At 39.8% G+C, this 21,114-nt stretch overlaps 1 protein-coding gene across 3 annotated transcripts in view; it reads right to left on the reverse strand.

The window, feature by feature from the left end:
* The window catches only part of PCNX2 (pecanex 2), a 150,620-nt gene that overhangs the window by 113,310 nt on the left and 16,196 nt on the right, over positions 1 to 21,114 (reverse strand). For all 3 annotated transcript variants that reach the window (XM_066178792.1, XM_066178791.1, XM_066178794.1), the window contains exons 6-9: positions 14,764 to 14,911; positions 14,450 to 14,595; positions 13,149 to 13,242; positions 2,091 to 2,226 (exon numbers count right to left, since the gene is read on the reverse strand). In XM_066178792.1, coding sequence (XP_066034889.1) covers positions 2,091 to 2,226; positions 13,149 to 13,242; positions 14,450 to 14,595; positions 14,764 to 14,911 — 524 coding nt within the window. The remainder of the gene's footprint in view (positions 1 to 2,090; positions 2,227 to 13,148; positions 13,243 to 14,449; positions 14,596 to 14,763; positions 14,912 to 21,114) is intronic.

The raw sequence follows: 21,114 nt of genomic DNA on the forward strand, positions 1-21,114 counted from the left end.
CTGCATTAGAGTTATTTGTGTTAGATTAACTTTCCTAGTCAGGGAAGGGGATTTCTGTGCGAAGCAAGTGATCATCCAATTACAACTGCTAACAAAGCACAGTTTCTTAAGCAACCTGTCCACCTGCACAAAGGAATTGTTAAACTTTTTCCTCAGAATACTGGAATAATTTCTAATCTTTGCTTTCCAGGAAAAGGAATTTTACACAGAGTTTACACAAGACAATGTATTCCTGTGCATCAGCTGGGAAACAACTCATTGATATCCTCAGTTTGCTGGCAAACATGAGGTGAAACAGGTTAACATAAGCTCTGGATAAAGAAATTCAAGTTTAGGCATCTTATCTCATGCCTCCAATTGACTAAAAGTGTACAGCTATACAGGGCGAGGGAGCTCAACTGCTAGTAGTGCAGGACAATCCCTCACATTTCTGAGCATTAAGATGTGCAAGGGGACGTTGGGCTATTTGGCATTCTTTCCTTTATTAACAACTCTGAGCAATTTAAAAGTCATGAGACCAATTGCAATCCTTTCACTATGAAGACTTTAAAATCTGAAAGTAGTTTATGTAGTCCAAATTTTACTATTTTTATTACTACTTTAAAAAGTAACTTAAACATGTGGTTGGGGCATTTTTAAAGAAAAAAACATGTTTTAAAATATTACAGTTGCTAATACTGGCATAGTTTTGTTTCTCTTGGGTCCTATTACCCAAAAGAAAGTAAAGCAAAGCTCAGTCCGCTGCAACCATTAACTTCACACATCTAATGTAGATTGCTCACCATTACTAGATAACTAGATAAAAAATTAAAAGAGTGGCAAAGAGTTCACTAAAAACACCCAAGGATATGACCATTGAGTCCCCAGAACAACCCAACACACCTTTAGCTGAGTGCGTAAGTAAACATTTTGGCTCCTGAGGAACTGTAACCTTTGGATGAAACCCTCTGTGTGAGTCGTGTAGTGCTTGGGCAAGAGTCAGGTTTTTCAGCTGGATTTGGGAAACTCTCTTACTAGCCCTGAGCAAATCACTCAAGTCTAACTGTTTTCCTATCAAAAAAGGGCTTATAAAATTCACTTCATAAATTTATATAGTGTCAGCAACAGCCTGAAATCAATAACGATGCTTTTCCTGACTTATGTAGGCTCAGATTTTCATGTTTAAGAAAAAAAAAAAAAATTTAGAAACCAGGACATTCTGAAATTGCTGCCTAGCCTGGCTACAAATTTGACCTTGAGGAGCAGTCTTCCTGAAAGAGAAAGAAGAAATGACAATTGTTCTCTAATTTACAGGCAGTTTACAAGACTATAAATATCCAGAAAACATCTGAGCCTTTAGATGGAAGACACTGTCCAAATTTGAAAGACACTATTTGGGACAATTAACTGATTTTTAGTTTAAAATAATTCCTTTATACAAGTTGCTTCTAGCCTAGCATTCCTGTGTGAAATCTAAAATGAAGGCAATTAACTGACATTTTACTGCTATTCATAAATACCAAACTAGAATTTGACATGGCAGAGAGAAAATCAAAGGTATTATAAAAGGAATTGTAAAAACAGATTATAGCCCTAAATCAGAAACCCCAAACACTGTAAAGTTCATGTCCACATAAGAGCATGCAAACTGAAGTCTGAGGGCCTTTTTCTTTTACTAGCCGCATTGAGGAGGGGGCTTCAACATTCCACAGCAAACATTCAGAGGTCTGGTTGCCCAATTCAGAAAAGTGAAACCAGACATGAGGTTTTATGACAGCAATCAATCTGGAATAAACACTTCATACTACTAAAATCTGGTGGTGTGTCTGAAATCCTAACAGCTGTGTCCTCTTCCAAATGAAATAAGACTGAAGATAGAAGATAAACTTTTTCGGTGGTGGAGTCTTTAAGTACTCCCTTAGGACACTACTCATTGTCACTAGAAAAAAGCTGAGTCGCATCCAGCAACATAAAACACATCTTCTCCCACACAAGCAATACCAAGAAAAGCTGTATAGCAAAATCAACAAAACTGTCTCAGGAACAAGCCTGCAGCATTTGTTTATTGAGCAGTTCACCAAGATGCTGGAAACTCAGATTTGACAATGTACCCGTGGGTTTTCTGAAAGGGTCCTTCTGGCCACCATCAGTAGGAGCTGCTGCTGAAGTGCACTGGCTGCTTGATCACCAGAAGACGGTTCTTGACTCTCTGAAGTGGTAGTACTGGAGGAGCTGAACTGTATTTCACTGCACACAGAGGACAGGAGAGAAGGAGATTTTTTTAAGCAGCAATATTTTCCTAACAATTCTGAAACATTACAGGAGAAAGCCTGTAATTACACTACTGGTTGCCACATAGGACTTGGGAACCTTCCACCTTCATATCTGAAATCTAACACAGATCCACAAAGCAGTTAACACCCAAACTGAGATAAACTTGATTTACTACATCCACCGCAGAGAAACAGATACTTCTGTATCACAGCTTTTCTCATTCTGAGATGAACACCCTCAAGGAATCACACTTCAGAAGTGCCTTTTCCTGTCCATTGACAATTTAGGTTTAGGGAGGCACATCTACAGAACAAAACTGCAAAGTAGATACTGCAGAGATCCCAGAATAGCTTCCAACAAGCTCACTTAGGTACCAAGCTAGTCTGGTTTCACCTGCACTGAATCCGATGACTACTGATTAACCCTGCTGAGAATTCAGGCTACAAGAACTTCCTTCTGCCCTGGCAAGATAACAATACATGAGCTAATTCACATACGGCTAGTTCAGATATCCCCCATACTGGGTGTAAACTCACCCTGAGATGGCCCTGAACAAGATACTATTTATTGTTTTTCCTCACATTTACCGTTTTGTGTTGTAAGTACAGCACCCAAACACTTGTAAGAATCTGCACTTAGAACAGCAGTTCCTGTTGGGTGGCAGAAATGGTGTTACCAGGACATGACTGACTGGTTTCAAAGACAGCTTTATTGAAATGAAATAACTGTTACCTGTGGAAGAGATCTATTTTGAATACTTCTTTCTAATTCTTTTCCAAATGGGATTTATACATCAGGCGCTCTGCTCCAAGCTCATTGCCCCACTGCCCCTGGATACCTGCCCTGGGCTCTTACTACTTTTCTATCTCTATGAGGTGAAAGCACCTAAGTGCTCATGCAAGGTAGTCATGCAAGATCTGTTGTTCTTACTTTGCATAAAGACAAGCAGGAAGAAACTGGAGCAATATGCTTACAGTCAGCCAGGAAGCCTATGGCAGTGCAAAGATTAAAACCCTCCTCTTGCATACCCTACTTTTGTCCCAAAGGCACCTTATTAATTTTAGTTTACTTTCCTTGCTTTTGGTTGCCAGTTCCCAAAGGTTGCTACATAACCCTTGTTAAGGCATTAAAATTGTGGCTGTCCTGCACATAACTGGCTGTTAACTTCAGCTGCAGTGGTTAGCATTGTTCTGGAACATAGTTCAGGGTCTGGATTACTTAAAAGAAGGGCTGAAGTGTCAGACCAACAGGTTGAAATGCACACACTCTCTCCTCGCCTCCAGGATTTGCTGGCTCTGCCTGGACCAACAGGAACACAATCAGCCTCGGGATGTCAGAAGAGGAGCCATCCTGCCTCTGGTTTCTGAGCCAGGTAGTTTGTTTTCAAAGCCTTGATTGCTATCAGGCTTGAATTCCAGACCTGATATTCACCATCTGCCACTCCAGCAGAACTCTCAGATGAGCACAAATGAGAGCACTCCATGCTCCTGACCCTAATGGCTTCCTCTGCACTCCACACTCCTGCTACAGACAGCACCATGATCCACTCCACAGAGTCAGGAAAGCTATCATGTTCCCTTTGGACAGCACCAGCAAATGAGAACACAACCCACTTGATGTCCCAGCCACAAGGCAGCCTTCTGTAAGAATCATCTCCTTTGTCAGCAGTTATTAACAAAACAGTACAGAAGGGATGGGCATTCATCAAAGATCCTGGATCACAACCAGAAGATTTAAGCAGGAAGAAAGTGGAGGAAGCCTTGAGGAATGTCTCCCAAGAGTAAGATTCCCACAGATACGAACTACAGAGCAACCTTGTCCAGTCAGAAGGAAGGCAAAGGACTTTTTGTTTGTTTCCTCAGGATGAGCTGTCCCATTCCTTGTCATTGTGGGTGCAACCCTGAGTCTCCCTGTTCACAGCAGGAAAAAGGCAAACTAAGCCCAGGCTATGCAGGAACACTAGTCTGGGAATTCCTGCCCAAAAGGTGCCTCAACAAAAGAGAAGGGGAATAAAATAGTGGTTGCTCATGCCTTCCTAAATGAAGAGTCAATTTTCACTAATTTCTGCATCTTTAGCTGTCTTTCTACAAAAGCCAAAAGTATTTTGAGATCGGACCACATCTTTAATCCCACATTCACCAAAAATGGAAATGGCAGAAGGACAGACGGATGGAACAGAATACCAGGGGAGTCTAACAGTTCTCAGAAACCAAAAATCTTTTACTAATAAGACTTCTTCCAAGAATAAACTTAGGAGATCAAATCATCTCCCACCAGATTTGAAGTTAATCAAAGAGCCAAGAGCACCCATAGTCTTTTTTGTGTTCACATTAAAAATCTATAGCTCCGCCTTTCAGCAAGTGGCAGAGGAGATCACAAGCAGCCAGGACACTGACTGTGGGGAAGAGTCAGAAACTTTATAAGCCTGAAAAAGCAATTAGGGCAGAGAAGTTGGGACGGCAGAGCTGGCAAAGCAACAATTTTAAGATCAGAATCTCATCTTGCAGTCATCAGCCTCATTTCTCTGTATCCTCTTAGTCTCTCATCTTCTATTTCCTTCAGCTCCTGTTTGCTGTTTTTGTCCTCCTTATTCCTATTTTCCACACAACCTCCTTCTGACATTCACTTACTACCCCCAAACATGAATTGCTTGCACAGCTACTTAGAAACTGTACATCTCATATGATGACACTGCTATCACACTGACAGCAAACACCAGTAAGAAATGAGATGATGGTGTTTGTGTTTTTGTAAGCCTATAAACTAGATTCTATAAATTTATTACCATATATAAATAGGAGCAAACACCCTCTAATCACAAAATCATTATAATGGAGCTGATCACAGTATAACACAAAATCTTGCTAAATAGAAAATCTGTTCATTTGCAGAATCAAATTAATATTATCAAGATCTATCACAGTAAACTGCACTGCTAATGTAAGCAAAGGTATAATTGAACTAAATTTTGAATAATAAATTATTAACTAAAAATATCTGTGATAAACATATAACCTACGCAGAACAAATTCAAAAGCAACATAGCACCCTCTACTGATAGTTGGGTATAAAACCAGGAATTTTTTCCTGGCTCATAGTCCCATTTTGTAAGGACACTCAGTAAGCATAAGGTAGTGAAGCAATCGTATAACACACAGAATGTTTCAGTATAACCTAGTGCTGGAAAAATCTTCCTTCTCCCTCTCCGTTTAGCCTGTTGCCTTACACCACCGAAAACTTGGCCTGAGCTATTCAACCATAACACAGCCGAAGTCATCCCCTTTGTTAGGATTAGCTAGCCTTGGCTCTGAACCCCTCTAAAGGTAAGTTCTTTATACAGGCACACCACAAACAATTCCCTGTTAATAAAGCTGTTTAGCAGGTCTTGGTTAAATTTCATTTTAACCTGCATATTGGAAAAAGGACAGGTCCCTCACATGCTTAAAGCCAGAACGATCCCACTGGACTGCCTGGGGGATCTTTCTGTCTGGGTCACTACAGAGTTTACAGTGTATAATAAATATCCATAGCAATAATGAATAATATAGCTGAAAGCTATTTTGCTTTCAGTAATGCTCCCTAAAATACTGCCCTTAGGTGATGGTAAGCAACTACGGCTGTGAAGAGCCAGAAAACATCTCAGAGTCGGAAATGTCTCCTCCTGCACATCCAACAAGCAATCGCTTCTGGGGTACTGGTCTGAGGTGCATCCAAAAGCACTGAACTGAGACCTGTGCAATGTGGCTGTACAAGACCCAGCCAGTGCTGACAACACAGCAGGAACTCAACACACCCATACCCTTGTGCTCTTTCAAAACAGTCAGTTTGTGGCTCAAATGTAGCTGTATGAACTGACGTTGCTCATTAGGTCTCCATTAGGAAGCTGCCAGCACCAATCTGATCAGAGTACTGCATGGTTCAAGACTGACCCTAAAGTTGTAGATGTTGCTTCTTTTAAGAAAATGATGGCTTACAGTTCCCAAATAACTAAATCACAATAACTTACACTAAAAAGCAACTCAGAGCATGTAAGAAGATTGAAATATGCCAGTGATAGCTGCATAAGCAGTAGATAATTATATGACAAATCCAATCACAGGAAACAGAAAAAAACTCAAAGAGGAAGGACTCTTCACTTTTTTGCTAAGACGTTAGAAGTTTCATAAAGCGCAAAATTAATTCAGAATGTGCATCTTCACTTTCTTCAGTGCTTACATCTAATAGCAGCTCAAGCTAAAGACAAAATCTCTCTTAAATCTTGTTCCTATTTTGCTAGTTGTACAAATGTGTATTTATTTGGGGATTTGGAGACAATTTTTGACATTTGTTTTAACTAGCAAAAATAACACCCCTAATGACAATAAGGCAGAATATCTGAGTTTAGAGAATGTGAAAACTGGATGCAGTGATATACTGCCATAATAGCCAGAAACGATATCAGATCACTGTTGCAGTATTGCAACAGACTGCAAAACAAGCAGTAGTACATATTAAGTCAGCAACTGCAGATGGACATGAACGCCTTGCAGAGCACGTTCCCAAAGGCACTGTGGTCAATATGAAGGCAGGAAGTGATGAATGCCTTCCTACACAAATGTTAAGAATGGGGTCCATTCAGTACACTCTTCCTTCCCAATACTCAGATATTTTCTGTTTTGCTAATAAGCATGTAAACTGATAATTTGCAAGCTTATTACATTTCAAAGCAAAGATAAATATACTAGAAACTTTAAAAAAACCCCAGTATGTGTTAGCTAATAAACTAGAGGATGCGTTTTGAGAAGATGCAGCCTTATTGGAATTAGTGCATTAATAGTTTCCACACTTGTGATATCTCCAAAATACTTCAAAACATTCCTTTTAGCTCTCCTTGTGGAAGGAAGGGCAGGGGATGGAAGAGAAGCCAGTCCCAACACAAGAAGCACTCCATAAGCTCCTAGTCCTGAACAGGATTTTGCTGCCATCATGTGGCAGCATGGTCCCCTCTTACCTCTGAGTCTCATTCTGCTGAAAACACTCGAGTCTCTGCCCAGTGTCCAGTGAAAGAAGGGCTAAAAACCCCTACACAAATAAAGGGAAGGATTTTAACTGGCCAAGCTTAACACAAAGGTTTCCTCCTGCCCCTGACAAGCTAACAGGAAAATGCTACTGAGTTTGTAAAGAGTACTTCCCAGAAATACCCATGGCTTCATTATGACACAACATTCCCATTTTCAGCGTGCGCACCCTGCTCATTTCTGTGTTCAAGCAGCTCTGAGCCCAGGGGAGCAGCTCATCTGAAACCACAGAATCCCAAGGAGGACTCTGTAATATTTGTCACATCCATTTCAAAACATGCTCAGCTGCAGAACTGCACAATCTGACAAGCAGCATTAAGAAATCTTTAAGATTCAGCAGCTCATTACAAGAGCAGCAGGGGATTGTGTTATTTGGGTCACCTTGCTGAGAAATACAAAGATGTTTTAGTGATACACTTTTTGGTCACATTCTAAAACAACATTTTGAAACACACACACAAAAAATCTATTCTCTCCAATGAGAAATAACCTCAAAGATTCAGGGAATTTTCCAGCAGTGAACATACTAAATATTAGTGGATTTATGAAGGAGATACACAGTACCACTAAGGCATTCAGATAGACTTTCATATAGTATAACACACTCAAGCAGCTTATTCTGGGATGAGAATGTAAATCAAATAAGTTTGCTTATTGATCTGACATTCTCTCGTTTGCCCAGGGCCACAAATACCAGCAACTCTGCAGCTGTACTGACAGGTACCTTAAATTATTTTTTTAGTACTTGCTAGCCACTAGTTTGCTGAAAATACTTTTTTAAACTTTTGGCCCTGATGATACCAAAAATAGAATTATTCTTAAAAAAAATCTAAGCATTTGTTTTAAATGGAGGTCTCTATCTGTACTGCAAAACATTTTAGCTATAACAGGTTTCTAGAAGCCTGGTTTCAGTGTCAGAGCCTCATCTGAAAAAAGTGAGGAGTTCAGAGGATCAACTGCTCAGATAGAACATACAAAGTGAAATGTGAATGCATGATTGTACTGGTATGGTGGAACCATGTGTAGTAATGAAATATACATGAAAATAATTTTATTGTACAAAAAGTGATATTATTTTAATAACTTTAAAGGTAAATTAAAAGATACATGACCAAGAAAACAGGATAAGGCTCAAACTGGAATAATTTTTTTAAGGTATAGAGCAAGTTGGATTTTATATATAATTGACTCGAAATGAAAGCTCAAGTATCGCACAGCAAGGAGAATCTGCACCTAAGATAAAGGTGGTTTTTGCTAAGAGCTGGGTCATCCTTCTTTCTGTTTGTACTGGTTCTGGTTGGTGTAGACTTAATTTTCTTAATAGTAGCTGGTTTGGAGCTATGTTTTGGATTTGTGTTGGAAATAGTGTTGATAAAACAGGTATGTTTTAGCTGTTTCTGAGCAGCCCTTACACAGAGGCCCAAGGGCTTTTTCTGCTCCTCAGGGCACCCCATCAGGGACGAGGCTGGGGGGGCAGAAGCAGCTGAGAGGAGACAAAGCCGGGACAGCTGACCCCAACTGACCAGAGAGACACTCCCTACAATATGGCACTCAGCATATAAATCCGGGTGAAGAAGGAGGAAAGGAGGATGTTTGAAGTGACAGCATTTGCCTCTCCAAGCCACCAAGACTCAGGGCAAGCAGGTGCTCAGTTCAGCCACCTCCAGGAAAGTCAGGCTCCATCACGTCTTGGTGACTCACTTCAGGACAGATTCAAATGGTCTTTTTGTACTAATTTTTAATATAATCCATGATCTGAGAATGCAGTTTATACTTTTGTAAAAGCCTGTCACAAAGCAATTTATGGCTAGAGGTGAACTTGGCAGAGTAATGGGAGCATCAAATTTAGATGCAATTAGTTCAGCAGGGAAGCCATTCCACTGGGACTGCTGGCAAGAGGTGCTGCTGGCAAGCCACCAGACAAAAGTGAGCTCAGGGTAATCACACTGACAATAATTGTTGACTTGATTAGTCCTGCCAATCTTTAAATAATTTACCAAACCCAGTGACAAGAATCACCCACTAAAGTGGGGATTATGATAGAAAAGGAATTATCTGCTTTTGGTGATAACTACAACATAAAAACCTCCTCAAAATTTAACTTGACTAGGTCTTCAAAAGCTGGACTGCTAGACAAGTGACAGACAATTTGGCGACAACCAAGTACAGAGACAATCTGAAAAAAATTCTAATTCTCAGTAACCTTTAATAGAAATAAGGGATAATTCTGGAAATTATTAATAAGGAAGTGTTTATACTGCATTTATAAAGCTCTGAAAATTTCCCAGGACAAGGACTGCAGGTACAGGTAATATTAGGACAACTACTATAGTTGAAAAAGCCAACAATAAAACTAAAAAAAACCAAAACCAACCAAAGACAGAAAGTAGAAAATTATGAAATACATATTCATATTGATAAACTGGAGAATACTCCAAAGGTCATCTTGCAACACTGCAGAACCAAAAAGAGGTGATGGACCACTGATATTTGACAAGACAAAGTCTAATTCCCTTTAACAGTATTGCCTGCAATATCAAGGAGTCTCTGAAGGAAGAGATCAGAGACTCCTTCAGAATTGGACATCTGCTTTCTCTGGCACATTGCAATCCATTGTTGTCCATTCAGCCCTTCCTGAATGAAAAGCAAGAAGCACACAAAAACAACGGAGAAAAATAAAACCATAACACATCCTCACTTCTGTGACAGTGACATTGTTAAGATTTTGAATTATTTGTGAGAAATTAATTTCAGACACAACGTCAAGAAGATAAAATGTTTATGGGCCATAGGAATACTACTTTAATTTCTGTTCCTAATAGTCTGATATGAAATGCTTGAGCCTAAAAACAGAGAAGACAACAGTAGGACTCAATACACAGAAACAGAAAGTTATAATTTGAATTGAAGATCATAAAACCTTAGTTAGTCTTTAAGAACTTTTTTTGAGTAATATTTAAACATCATCTTCATTTTTGCATAACACTGTTAAAAGATAATTACCAATGGCCAATTCATAAGGCAATTACATTACTCTTGAAAAATCAGGCACAGTTCATACCTTCTTCAGTCAAGATTCCTTCCCTTTTCACAGCTGCAGCGTTACCCAGAAGCATCACAGCTCCTAGACACCAGTGACAGGTCTGCTGCCTCTCCCATCAACACCCACAAAGCAAGAGACCTCTTGTCATCCTTGGTCCTGGGCCAATTCTCCTCATAAAGAAGCACATCAGGGCACAGTCCATTCAAATCCACATGTTTACTCCACTTGCTCAACTGAGTTTGACATTTCCCCCTTAGGAGCAGCTTAATCTTAATGGTATAAAGCAAGCATGATTGGGGATAAGTGCTTAAAGAGTGCATACACGTCTACTGCAAACCTTTGTATTGCTCTCTATGCTTATTCTAAATTCTGAAATCTGGGCTCCATGAGACGAAAAATCTACTCCCTCCTGTGAAAGAAGGATGACACCTCTTTTGGCTAGGGTTTAATTTTCTCCTGCAACTCTTGACTCATGAAATCTAATTTGGATGGCTCATAAATGAATTCAGACACCAGGCCTAACGGTATTGGTTGTTTCTGCACCATTTCAATTGCTCATGAAGATGGACTGTGAAAAATCATTGTCTTCTCCTTAGTTAACTTTTTCATGGGCTGGTAGATAAGTCATGTTCATCTCAGAGGTGCTTTCCATGTCTCTTTTCCAATATCCTTCCATAACAGCAGCATCTCCTGTTGGTGTGGACTACTCTTACAACGATCATCTCCACCTGAGAGGGCCCACCCTCAAGAGAATAATTTTTGTCAAGGACCCTCTACAGACAGACACATAGAAGAGATTAAGTGAAGCACTTGCTGATTACACCTTGTGCTTTATTTTATCCTATTTGCCTTTCTCTTAACTAATAACCTTTCCTTCATTGACCATTTGGTTTATCTTTTGGAAAAAGAAAGTAACCTGACACAACTGATGAACAAGCCTGCAGGTGGGGACAGGGGAGAGGGAAAGATGCATCATTCCTGTACTGTCCTTACATCAGGTTTGCTCCTCCATTTTCTACATGCTCTAAGTCTTCCATAGTGTCTAAATACAAAACTACTGGAAGGTTGGACACCTGAAGAAAAAACAAAAACCCATTCCTTCCTGTGCTACCCTTCAGTCTACTCAGAGATGGTAGAAACTGCCCACCGAACAATGAGCTCTCACTAATCTCTCTGGCCTAGACATTACAAATTACCCCTGCAAAAACCAGCTTAAGCATACGTAAAGCTTCTTGTCCCCTTTCCTTATTTTTCATATTAACTTGTGCTTTGCATTTTCCTTCATGCTGCTCTCTTCTTGGAAAAAGCTCATGTTCTGGCTTCCCATTGACTCCCACAAAGAAAGAGTCCTGGCAACCCACTCCTCCTTGCTGATCTGTTCCATTCCCTGCTCTGAACTATCACTACACTCCGAGACTTTCAGCAAAGGTGCACATCTTAAGAAATTATATGCATGTAAATGCCTGTAAAGAATACCTGAACTTGCTTTTGTTAACAGGGTTGGGTAGACCCCTGAAAAATAAACCTCATCCCTTAAGGTCTGCAAATCACAACTGAAGAACAGCACTTCGCATAGGAAGACAGTGGTGTCACAAAGGCATTTAGCAAAGGTAGATTCAGCATGACTTCTTACAAGAGAAGGAAGATGGTCCTTTCTTTGATTAAAAAGAAATTAACTGCTCAAAGTCAGAGGACAGAAAACTATTTCTGAATTTAGGACAGATTCAAGTTCACAGTTATAGGAAGGGAGAGCAGAAAGGTGTTCTCTGCAAGGTGAAACAAAGAGAGTTGCAAGAAATAAATAGAACCAGAGTAAAATGTTTGATTTTTCAGGTCAAAACTGAACTCTAGCAAGAAGGCAGGGCGTGGAGGAGAGGAGAGAGGGTCATTTTGCTAAAGACAGACAAAACATATCTACTATGCAATTTTTTCTTTTTTTTGACTTTCTGCCCACTGCCTATTTATTAATGCTAAATAAAAGCATTATTCTCATGTCTCTCATACTACCATTCTATCTAAAATCCTAACACTGTTTTTAATGTGGTCAAGTTTTTTAAAAGTCTGCACTAAAAGCTAAATACTTGAAGAACAGTATTTGCTATTAAAAGATCATTCTCACTCCTTCACTCAACTTCTCCAAATGCTGTAAAGAAGTATGAAAAAACAAAATTATTTCTTTAAAATACTTATGAAAAGCTAAAATTCTTTTTATAGATATGCAAACAACAGATCACACGGAAGAGCGTGGAAACCACAGTAATAAATACAGGATTTGTATGGATCACTCTAAAAAGAACCTTTGAAAAAAGAAAAATGTTTGGATACCTCATCAGAGCAGCAAATTATCATTAAGAGATTTAATGCAAGGTGAAAGGCTCTGCTCCTAGAATCCACAGGTCAGTGACTGACACTGACTCAGCAGTAAAATTTTTCAAACCATGCAACAGGCATGGGAAGCAAACAAGACAAGGCTGATAGAACAGGCCCACTTACTTTGTTTACAATTTGTTTACAATTTTATTTATAATAGCTACACTTGACTTTGGCTATTCCCAGAAAATAATTAAAGCCAAGTGGATAGCTCTGATTTTCTTTTACACTTTTTCTTTCCTATGTTCTTATAAAGCTGTCACTGTTTTAGCAGAAAGCAGAAAAATTTTCATGCTTTGACTTCTCTAGAAGAGATTAGTACATTTATTCACCACTACTCCCCTTCACATGTATCTTTCACAGCTAGTTTCATAGTTTACAGCAATGAAAACTTTCAACGTCTCTAAAAATAAAGGCTTACTTACTGAGCATTTGACATACAATCACAATTTGAGAGTTGATGTCTAAAATTTCCTTCCTTCTGACAGCCAGCTTTTAAATAGCAGGATCTAATTTCCCCTTTAGAAAATACAGAGGGAAAAAATGTCAGTTCAGTGATGCAATCATTTGTGTACACAAGAAATTTATAAAATACCCATTATAGGTCAGGCATATTTATAAATATGTATTTTTCAGTCTGTGCATTAAGTTCATTTTAGATTTCAGAAAGCAAATTGACATTTGAACAACTGAAAACCTGAGACAAATCAAAACACAGAAGTCACAGTAAAAATTTAAAAGGCACATAAATTAAATGCAAAGCATATCGATTAATGTAAGTTCACCACAAAATGTGAAATCAGATTTTCCTCTTTCCATTCCCAAAGGTGAGGTCAGGAGGTACAAAGCAGCAAAAAAGTTCTGCTAGAAGTTCAGCCACAGCTCCTCCCTGTTTGCAGAGGCAGCACAAAGCTAAGGGTGGGTGCTGGCTGACCCAGAGACTGTGTCACCTGCCCCACTGGCAGCTGCTGCCCTTCTGCCCACAGCACAGCAGCAGCTGCTGGCTGCCAGCAGGGTCAGGAGGAACAGGCAGAAAACCAAAGTATCTCCAGGGTCACAGACCCAGTACCATGAGCACCCACTCCATGCTGGTTTTGAAGGCAACTTTAAAGGAAATATGGCTTTTGGGACAGCTGTCTTTCAGACGCATGAACCAGTACCTCACAGAGTACTACACAGGACTCAAACACATCCTACAGCTTCAGACTCCAAAAACAGCTTCAGAGCAGTGGCATCCCAAGTATATGCATGGGGCAAGACTAGGTCACCCATTAATTTTCTTTAAAGGAGTAGCAGATCACAAATGACAGCAAGCACCACCATAACAAGAGGTCAGTCTGAGCCAGCTGAAGAACAAAATTGTAAAAAAAAAAGTCATATTTTGCTCAGCCAGGTCAGTGAAAAACTTTCTAGTCAGGCAGAAAATGCCAGGGGTTCTTCTGACGGGACAGAAGTTGTCTTCTGGCCTAGCCAGCATCTTTTGAGAATGATGTTTGAAAGATAAACTTCAGGCACTGTGTAAGGCCTGGGTCTGTGATGGTCATTGGTGGATTTGGAAACTCTATTTATTGCTCATCTGACTTTAAATTACTAAGTCTTTTTTTTTTCCACACACACACAGAAAAACATGCAACCAGTAACAGACAAGAGAAATATCCTTCCAGGACATCTGAAGTGTTTAGAAATTTCCTCATGCATTGCAATTATCCCATCTAGACAAACTCACCATTTTCATCTATGAACACATGCATTGCATCCACGGAGAGCTCATCTTGCACAGACGCCTCAGGTCCACTTATTACTTGCAAGACAGAACTGTCTTGCTGAGAAGTTACCCGGTAGATTATCTGCCTTTGCCTGCTGCCCTGGTAACTTGACACAAAAATGTTTCAAAACTACTATGAGGAACTTTTTTCTTGTTCTCAATAAAACAAAAAGAAAGAGAAGTTAATTAAAAGTTTATGTCATTTCTATTCAGTGAAACAAAACAGCTTACATCATATCTTTGAAGTACAAAATTGTAAAGTAAACTGGCCTTACAGTGCTGCAAATTTGGCAGACTCTGGTAGCACCGGACTAGTACTAGCACGATCTTGGCTTTGTACATCTGATCTTTCCTGTTTAGGAAGTTGCTCACAGTGCTTTTCTGTTCCCACCATTTCTTCTTTTCTCTCCGTCATCTGGCTATCTGAAAAACAGGGCAGTGAAGTGGAGCCACTCTCCACAGACGACTTTCAAGAGTTTTGTTCATTAACTACAGAACAAGAGCATCTAAAAATGAAAATCTAAAACACTGCAGTATTTGCTAGTTTTATGGAAAGCACTACCATATACTTAAAACAATTCAACCACAAATCTGATGAAGAGGTACTCTGACCCTCATGAATGGGCTGTTTCAAGAACACACTGCTTGAAGTAGAGGACAAACAAGAGAGAATTTCTGCTTTGCTTCCTCTATTGTTTCAGAGGGAAGCAATCTGTTCCTAATCGAGAATGGTAAGAGGCTGCTTCCCTGGGGGCTGTAATTTGTTCCCAAGCTGTGTACACTGGCAGTGGAAAAGCAGAAGCACTGGCCCATTCCCCTTTTACAAAAGGGAAAGCAGCATCTTGAAAGGAAACAGAGCTCCTGGACAGGAAAGCAGATAGCTGCCTAATCCCTCTTCCCCACTGGCCACACACCTGGTGCAGGACAAAGGGCAAACTGGCAAAACAATATCACAGCAGATTATCCTATGCTTGGAAAATACAGAACTATAGATTTAAAAATACACATTAAGTATTTGTCCCATTTCTGCTACTTTGAGTACCAATTATATTTATATTACCTCTCTACACATGCATGTCATTTAATCATATATATGTGTGTACAACATATTCACGGTGAATAGTGAAACATTTTTGAACTGTGTTTTGTTTATAAACCGAAAAAATTATCTGTCAGGATTTTAAAGTGCAACTAAGACAGTGATTACATCGGCCCCCTGTGAGGTTGTGCAACTGAATGCTTTAAATGGAAAAAAGGGGTGCTTGTTGGAGATGCCTCAGTAAGTCCCTGTAGCTTTTTGCACCAAGCAAAGTGCATTGAAACACATTTACCCAGACTTCTTGCCACACCTGCTATTTAAACACCTCAGACCAAGGAAAAAAACACAAAAATTTCACCCCACTGAAAATTCCGTATCTTAAGCCCTATTTCTCACCAATATAATTACCATCCTAACCTACAAGAATCACCAGTTAAGAAACAGTGGTGTCATATCTATGTTGGTCTAAGGATAAAACAGAATGAAGGTTTGTAAAAAGATGCTTTTATAAAGCCAGCTGATAAAACTGAAAAAAGTAAACAAGTTTTTGCAAATGCAAACCTTTCAGATCATGTCTTGTTTTCCTCAAACTGTATCAGCTGATCTACCAACACATTATTTCTATAACCAAACATACCTTCATGAGCTAAAACATCTCTGCAACCACTTTCAATTCACAGAACAAAGCCCCCTCATACCCTAAAGCCTGTGCTATAAATACAGTGAAACATGCCTAAGTTTGGTATAGGGAAATAATTTGTTGTGCATGGAGGCAAAATTCAATAGGTCTTCCAGGTCTATTTTATTCTGTCTTGGGTAAAAAAAAAAAAAAAATAAAAAAAAATTTAAAAAAAAAATAAAAAAATAAAAAAAATAAAAAAATTAAAAAAAAAAGAAAAGAAAAGAAAAAAAGGCAGTTAGGGGAAGAGACAACATTTTTTTTCCTTTCCTAGTTAAAGATTTAAACTCCAGGTTAAGCAGAAACTGTCACTACTGAAGCACCCCCTTAATGATGTAACCATACCTGTGGGTGGTGATGGAGCCATACCTAATGAAAATTACTTTCCTAAAGGCTTGGGCTGTTCAAGCTGTAAGAATAATTGATAGAGATCAGAAACTGTGGTTCAAATAGCCTAATTGGTCCAATAGTGCCCCAAAGTAGCTTTAGGGCTGGAACAATTTAAAAGAATTTTTAAAAATCTGATTATCTGGTGGTTTCAGAATATGCTTCTCTCTTTTCCATTCCAAACCGCAAGCCTCGCAGACTTCTTTTTCCTGCTGTGGTAAAGAGGCATAATAACAAAAACCTAAACATACTGCTTCTTATGGGCTTTATATGGCAATCAGAGAATACCATGGTGATGAGTACCTCCAACTCAAAAGCAGAAAAGTGGGCCATGATGGCTTTGTGACTGGTTTTCAAGATTATTACTCATCTTCTCCCAGGTGACTTACACCTTCAGTATTTAAATGAAGATAGAGGTGTCTAGACTAGGAGAGTCCTGCCAGAGTACGCAATCCAGTCGGCTTTATGCCACCAAATGCTCCCTGCACGGAAATTGTGCTGCCAAAGCTCAAACACCAGGAGAACCTTTTCCAAGTGCAAGAGCAGACTACAGAGGACAACATGGCAGTGTACTTACACTTTTCCCTGCGCCATTTACCCTTATCCACTGTTCCACACGTCGCCAGCTCATGAATGGCTGGGCTCCCAGTAGTATCAAGATCAGACCTAGGCTCTGCAATAACCACATAATTTATCTAGAAATTATATGTCACATGACTCAGACATGTGAGGTGTAAACTATCAGGACTCATGGCTAAATCAGTTTTGATGCAGGGTGATTCAGAAGAGTCCTGCATAAACAGCCAAGTTTTGGTCTGTATGTAATTTTCTTATTTTGACAGAGCACAAGACACAAGTTTAAGTTATCGTGGTAAAATACTTATGAAAAGGAACAATTCTTAAATGTCCCATACATAGGATACTATCAGTAAACATTTTTTCTGCACTAAAGACTTTTAACAGCATATCAACATTATTTACAAGTATACCATCCCAGTGCTGACAAACGAACTCCTAATTTAAAAGCATTTACTGTACCATAATTTCTTTTGCCATGTAACTTTTTCTCTTATAGAATAGATTTTAAGCATCCCAAATCATCTTTACAGACAAACCCTTGTTCTTTTCTAGGTGGAGGCTGTGAATAATTTTACAGCTGAAGTGAAACGGCCTTTGTACATCTGTTAACACAGTAAGTCCAGAGGAGGGCCATCAAGATGATCAGAGGGATGGAACCTCTCTCCTGCAAGGAAAGGGTGGGAGAATTGGCTGAGATTTTAGCCTAGAGCAGGCTCCAGGGAGACCTAATTGCAGCCTTTCAGTGCCTGAAGAGAGACCACAAGAAATCTGAAGCGGACTTCTTACCAGAGTGTTTAACGATAGAACAAGAGGGAATGTCTTTAAACTGAAAGAGGGCAGGTTTAGATGGGATATTTGGAAGAAATTCTTCACTGTCAGGGTGGTGAGGAACTGGTACAGCTTGCCCTGAGAAGTAATGGATGCCTCATTCCTCGAAGTGTTCAAGGCCAGTCTGGATGGGGCTCTGAGCAACCTGGTCTAGTGGAAGGCATCCCTGCCCAAGGAGGGGTGGGGGCAGTTTTTTGAACCTCTTCTATTAAGGTCCCTTCTGACTGAAACCATTCTTTAATTCTGTGACACAGTATCACAGTAACCAACTATCAGTGTATCTCAACCTTAAAGTCACATTATTATTAGGTAATTAGAATAAAATTTTATTACTCTGTAACTTTCCTCCAAAACATTTTTACTATTTGTGGCCCCATACCACAGTCTTTGAAACCTTCTTCCTCATCTTTTACTTACATATCCCTATCTCAACCTTCACAGTTCACTCCTGTAAAACAAAATGCCGCTCACTGCTATCATAATTTCAAGTACCATCTGGTTTGAAACCTGGGCAAGCAGAATTAAGATAATTAAGCCTGTCTCTCTTCTGTTCATTAATTGCTTTGCTACAGAATCCACTTTTTTCAACAACATTATGTTCCAAAACAGAAATTTTCAAGTTAAAATATATTTGCTGCCTGTTCAGCCACAAAGAAATTATTTCAAATCGCTCTATAATTTTGTTAGTACCAGCATGAAACCAAAGTACTACAAGCTGTGATCTGTGCCATTCATATATGTGGATTATAAATCCTAAGAACATTCCTAATCCTTTCGTCACCAACTGCTTTAGCAGAAGCATCTATCTTATGCACTTTATTCTCAACCCAAATTTGCCCATTACACCACAAATACATTAAAAGAAAAAACTGACAATTAAATTGGTCATCCATCAAACAACAGGAGTGCCAAGGGAATACCACACTGTCCAAGAATTGCTACAAGAGTTCAGCACTGGACACTGAAGAAGCACATGGCATTACCCATTAATGAGGAGTGCCACATTAATTCTGAAGCAACAGGAAAAACTAGCAATAGGCATTGTACCTGTTACAGGAAGTGACTTGCTCAAAACAATCTCCTGTGTCAGCAGCAGAGATAGGAATAAGTATCCTAACCATTATACCTACCAATTACATCAGAATACAGACCTCTGAAATAACCTCATATTTTCTTTGCATATGTCAGACTTGTCATCATACAGACTACTACCTCTTTGACTTAAAGACTGAAATATTAAAATTTTAACCTGTCAAGCCTTACACACGGAACATCAGATTCAGAGAACTAAGTTCTGCACACCAGTTCCTCCACATCCAAAGAGATGCACCACCTGCCATGTGGCCCCTCTCCGGCACAAAAGTTTGGGATGATACACAGCTGCACCAAGAGATGAGCTAGCACCAGGCAGGGCTTCATTTCCTAGGTGCTACCCCCCTGCCAGCAAAATCACCTGCTGTCACTTCCCACCACGACAGTCAACTGCACCAGTGACTCAACCCACAAGATGCCTCTTCCCCATGACTACACAGCATGTGATAGTCCTCTTTCTCACATGCAAGGGAAAAAAAAAAGAAGTCCAAAAATACCCACAGGAGTATGTTTCAGTTTTTTATAGGAGAAGGGTTAATTGCTTGGGATCCAGAACAACTCACTTGAGGTTGTGGTTTGTGCACTGCCCAGAATGATGAGTACCTTTTCTAAAAAGAGCCTGCAAAACATCTAAATTCAGGCTCTGCAGTCCTGGTTTAGTTTCTCCTGCACCAGTCCCCACCACTCCCATGGCAGGCTTTGCTCCCTGAGTGATAATACTGCCTGTCCTAGATTACAAGCCAGCTGTGCCAAACGGGACATACAGGAGGTTTTGCCCTGCATAAGTCTGATGCACAACTGCTCTTACTTGGTTCAAGATACATCAGAGGGAACCAAAGCAGCCAGTAAACCCAGGTTTTCTTACACTTCTCGACGACTGAATAAAATCTGGTTGCCCTACAACACACTTTCATCACGTGGGTGATACAAGTGTGATTCAGAACTAAAAGGACACTGGTCTGAAAGTCAGTTTTAGCAACAGTACCAGTGGTATTTTCTCACAATCTAGAAGAGGTGGAGTGGATATAGAATAGCTCTTAGAGCTTTTATAGCCTTCATTTTAACAGGTTAAATCTGGCACCCTCAGAAGTGTAAAGAAAGGCTTTCATTTTCTTGTAGTGCATTTTGCCAAGCTCTCTTCTGGCAAAGGCTGATGTGGTCAGGATGATAACTCTTCTACTTCCACAGAACACACAAGTTCTGTGAGGGACCACCCATAACAAAGGCCCAGCCATGACACTCGCTCACTATTCTGATGAGCACTTTTCCCTACCTTCCACAAATTATGCAAAATATCAGCTTTCTTTTACACAGCACCGAATATCCAGCTTTCCAGGAATTTGCCAAGTTTTTTACATTGCCTAATAAAAATCTTTCTGGGGTGCACTTCATGCTCATTTGGACCTGACATCTATTGCTAACTTTTGCCAATTAGACAGTTTGCAAGGTTAAACGAACAAAAACCAAACAGAACCAACCTCCTCCCTCAAAACAACGGGAGCATTGACTCTGTATTCCCACACACACACACTTTTCTTAACAACCACTCCAATGTGGGAATAATGTTTATTCAGAACCGTTCCAAGATACTATATTATTAAAGCATATTTGCAATTGCAAGGCTGTAAACAAATTAAAGGCTTTCTCATTCCTAAAATTCAGTCTTGCTAAGGGAAAGCTGCCAGTAATGACAGTAATTTATTTTAACAAACAGCACGTTCTGACTAGGCTGGAAAACAAAGCCTACTTGCTCTTAAAAATAACTGCCTTTGAACTACCTCTCCCAAGCCCAAGGAGTTCAGATTGAATCTCCTTTTTCCCACAGCACCAGTGCAAGGTGCAGAATTCACAGCTGCAACCCCTGCTCCTGCAGGGCACCCCCTTTCCAGTCCCTCTTCTGTTTCAGGATGACACTTGCTGAGCCCACACTGCAGAGATACTTAATTACACATGCATGCAGCTCAACTTCACTACCTCACAGAAGTACAGACTTAAGAAAATAGAAATAGGAAGATTTAGAAT

The sequence above is a fragment of the Chamaea fasciata genome, unplaced genomic scaffold (genome assembly GCF_029207755.1).
Source record: "Chamaea fasciata isolate MVZ Bird 193981 ecotype frontalis unplaced genomic scaffold, bChaFas1.0.hap1 SCAF_3, whole genome shotgun sequence".
Classification (NCBI taxonomy): domain Eukaryota; kingdom Metazoa; phylum Chordata; class Aves; order Passeriformes; family Sylviidae; genus Chamaea; species Chamaea fasciata.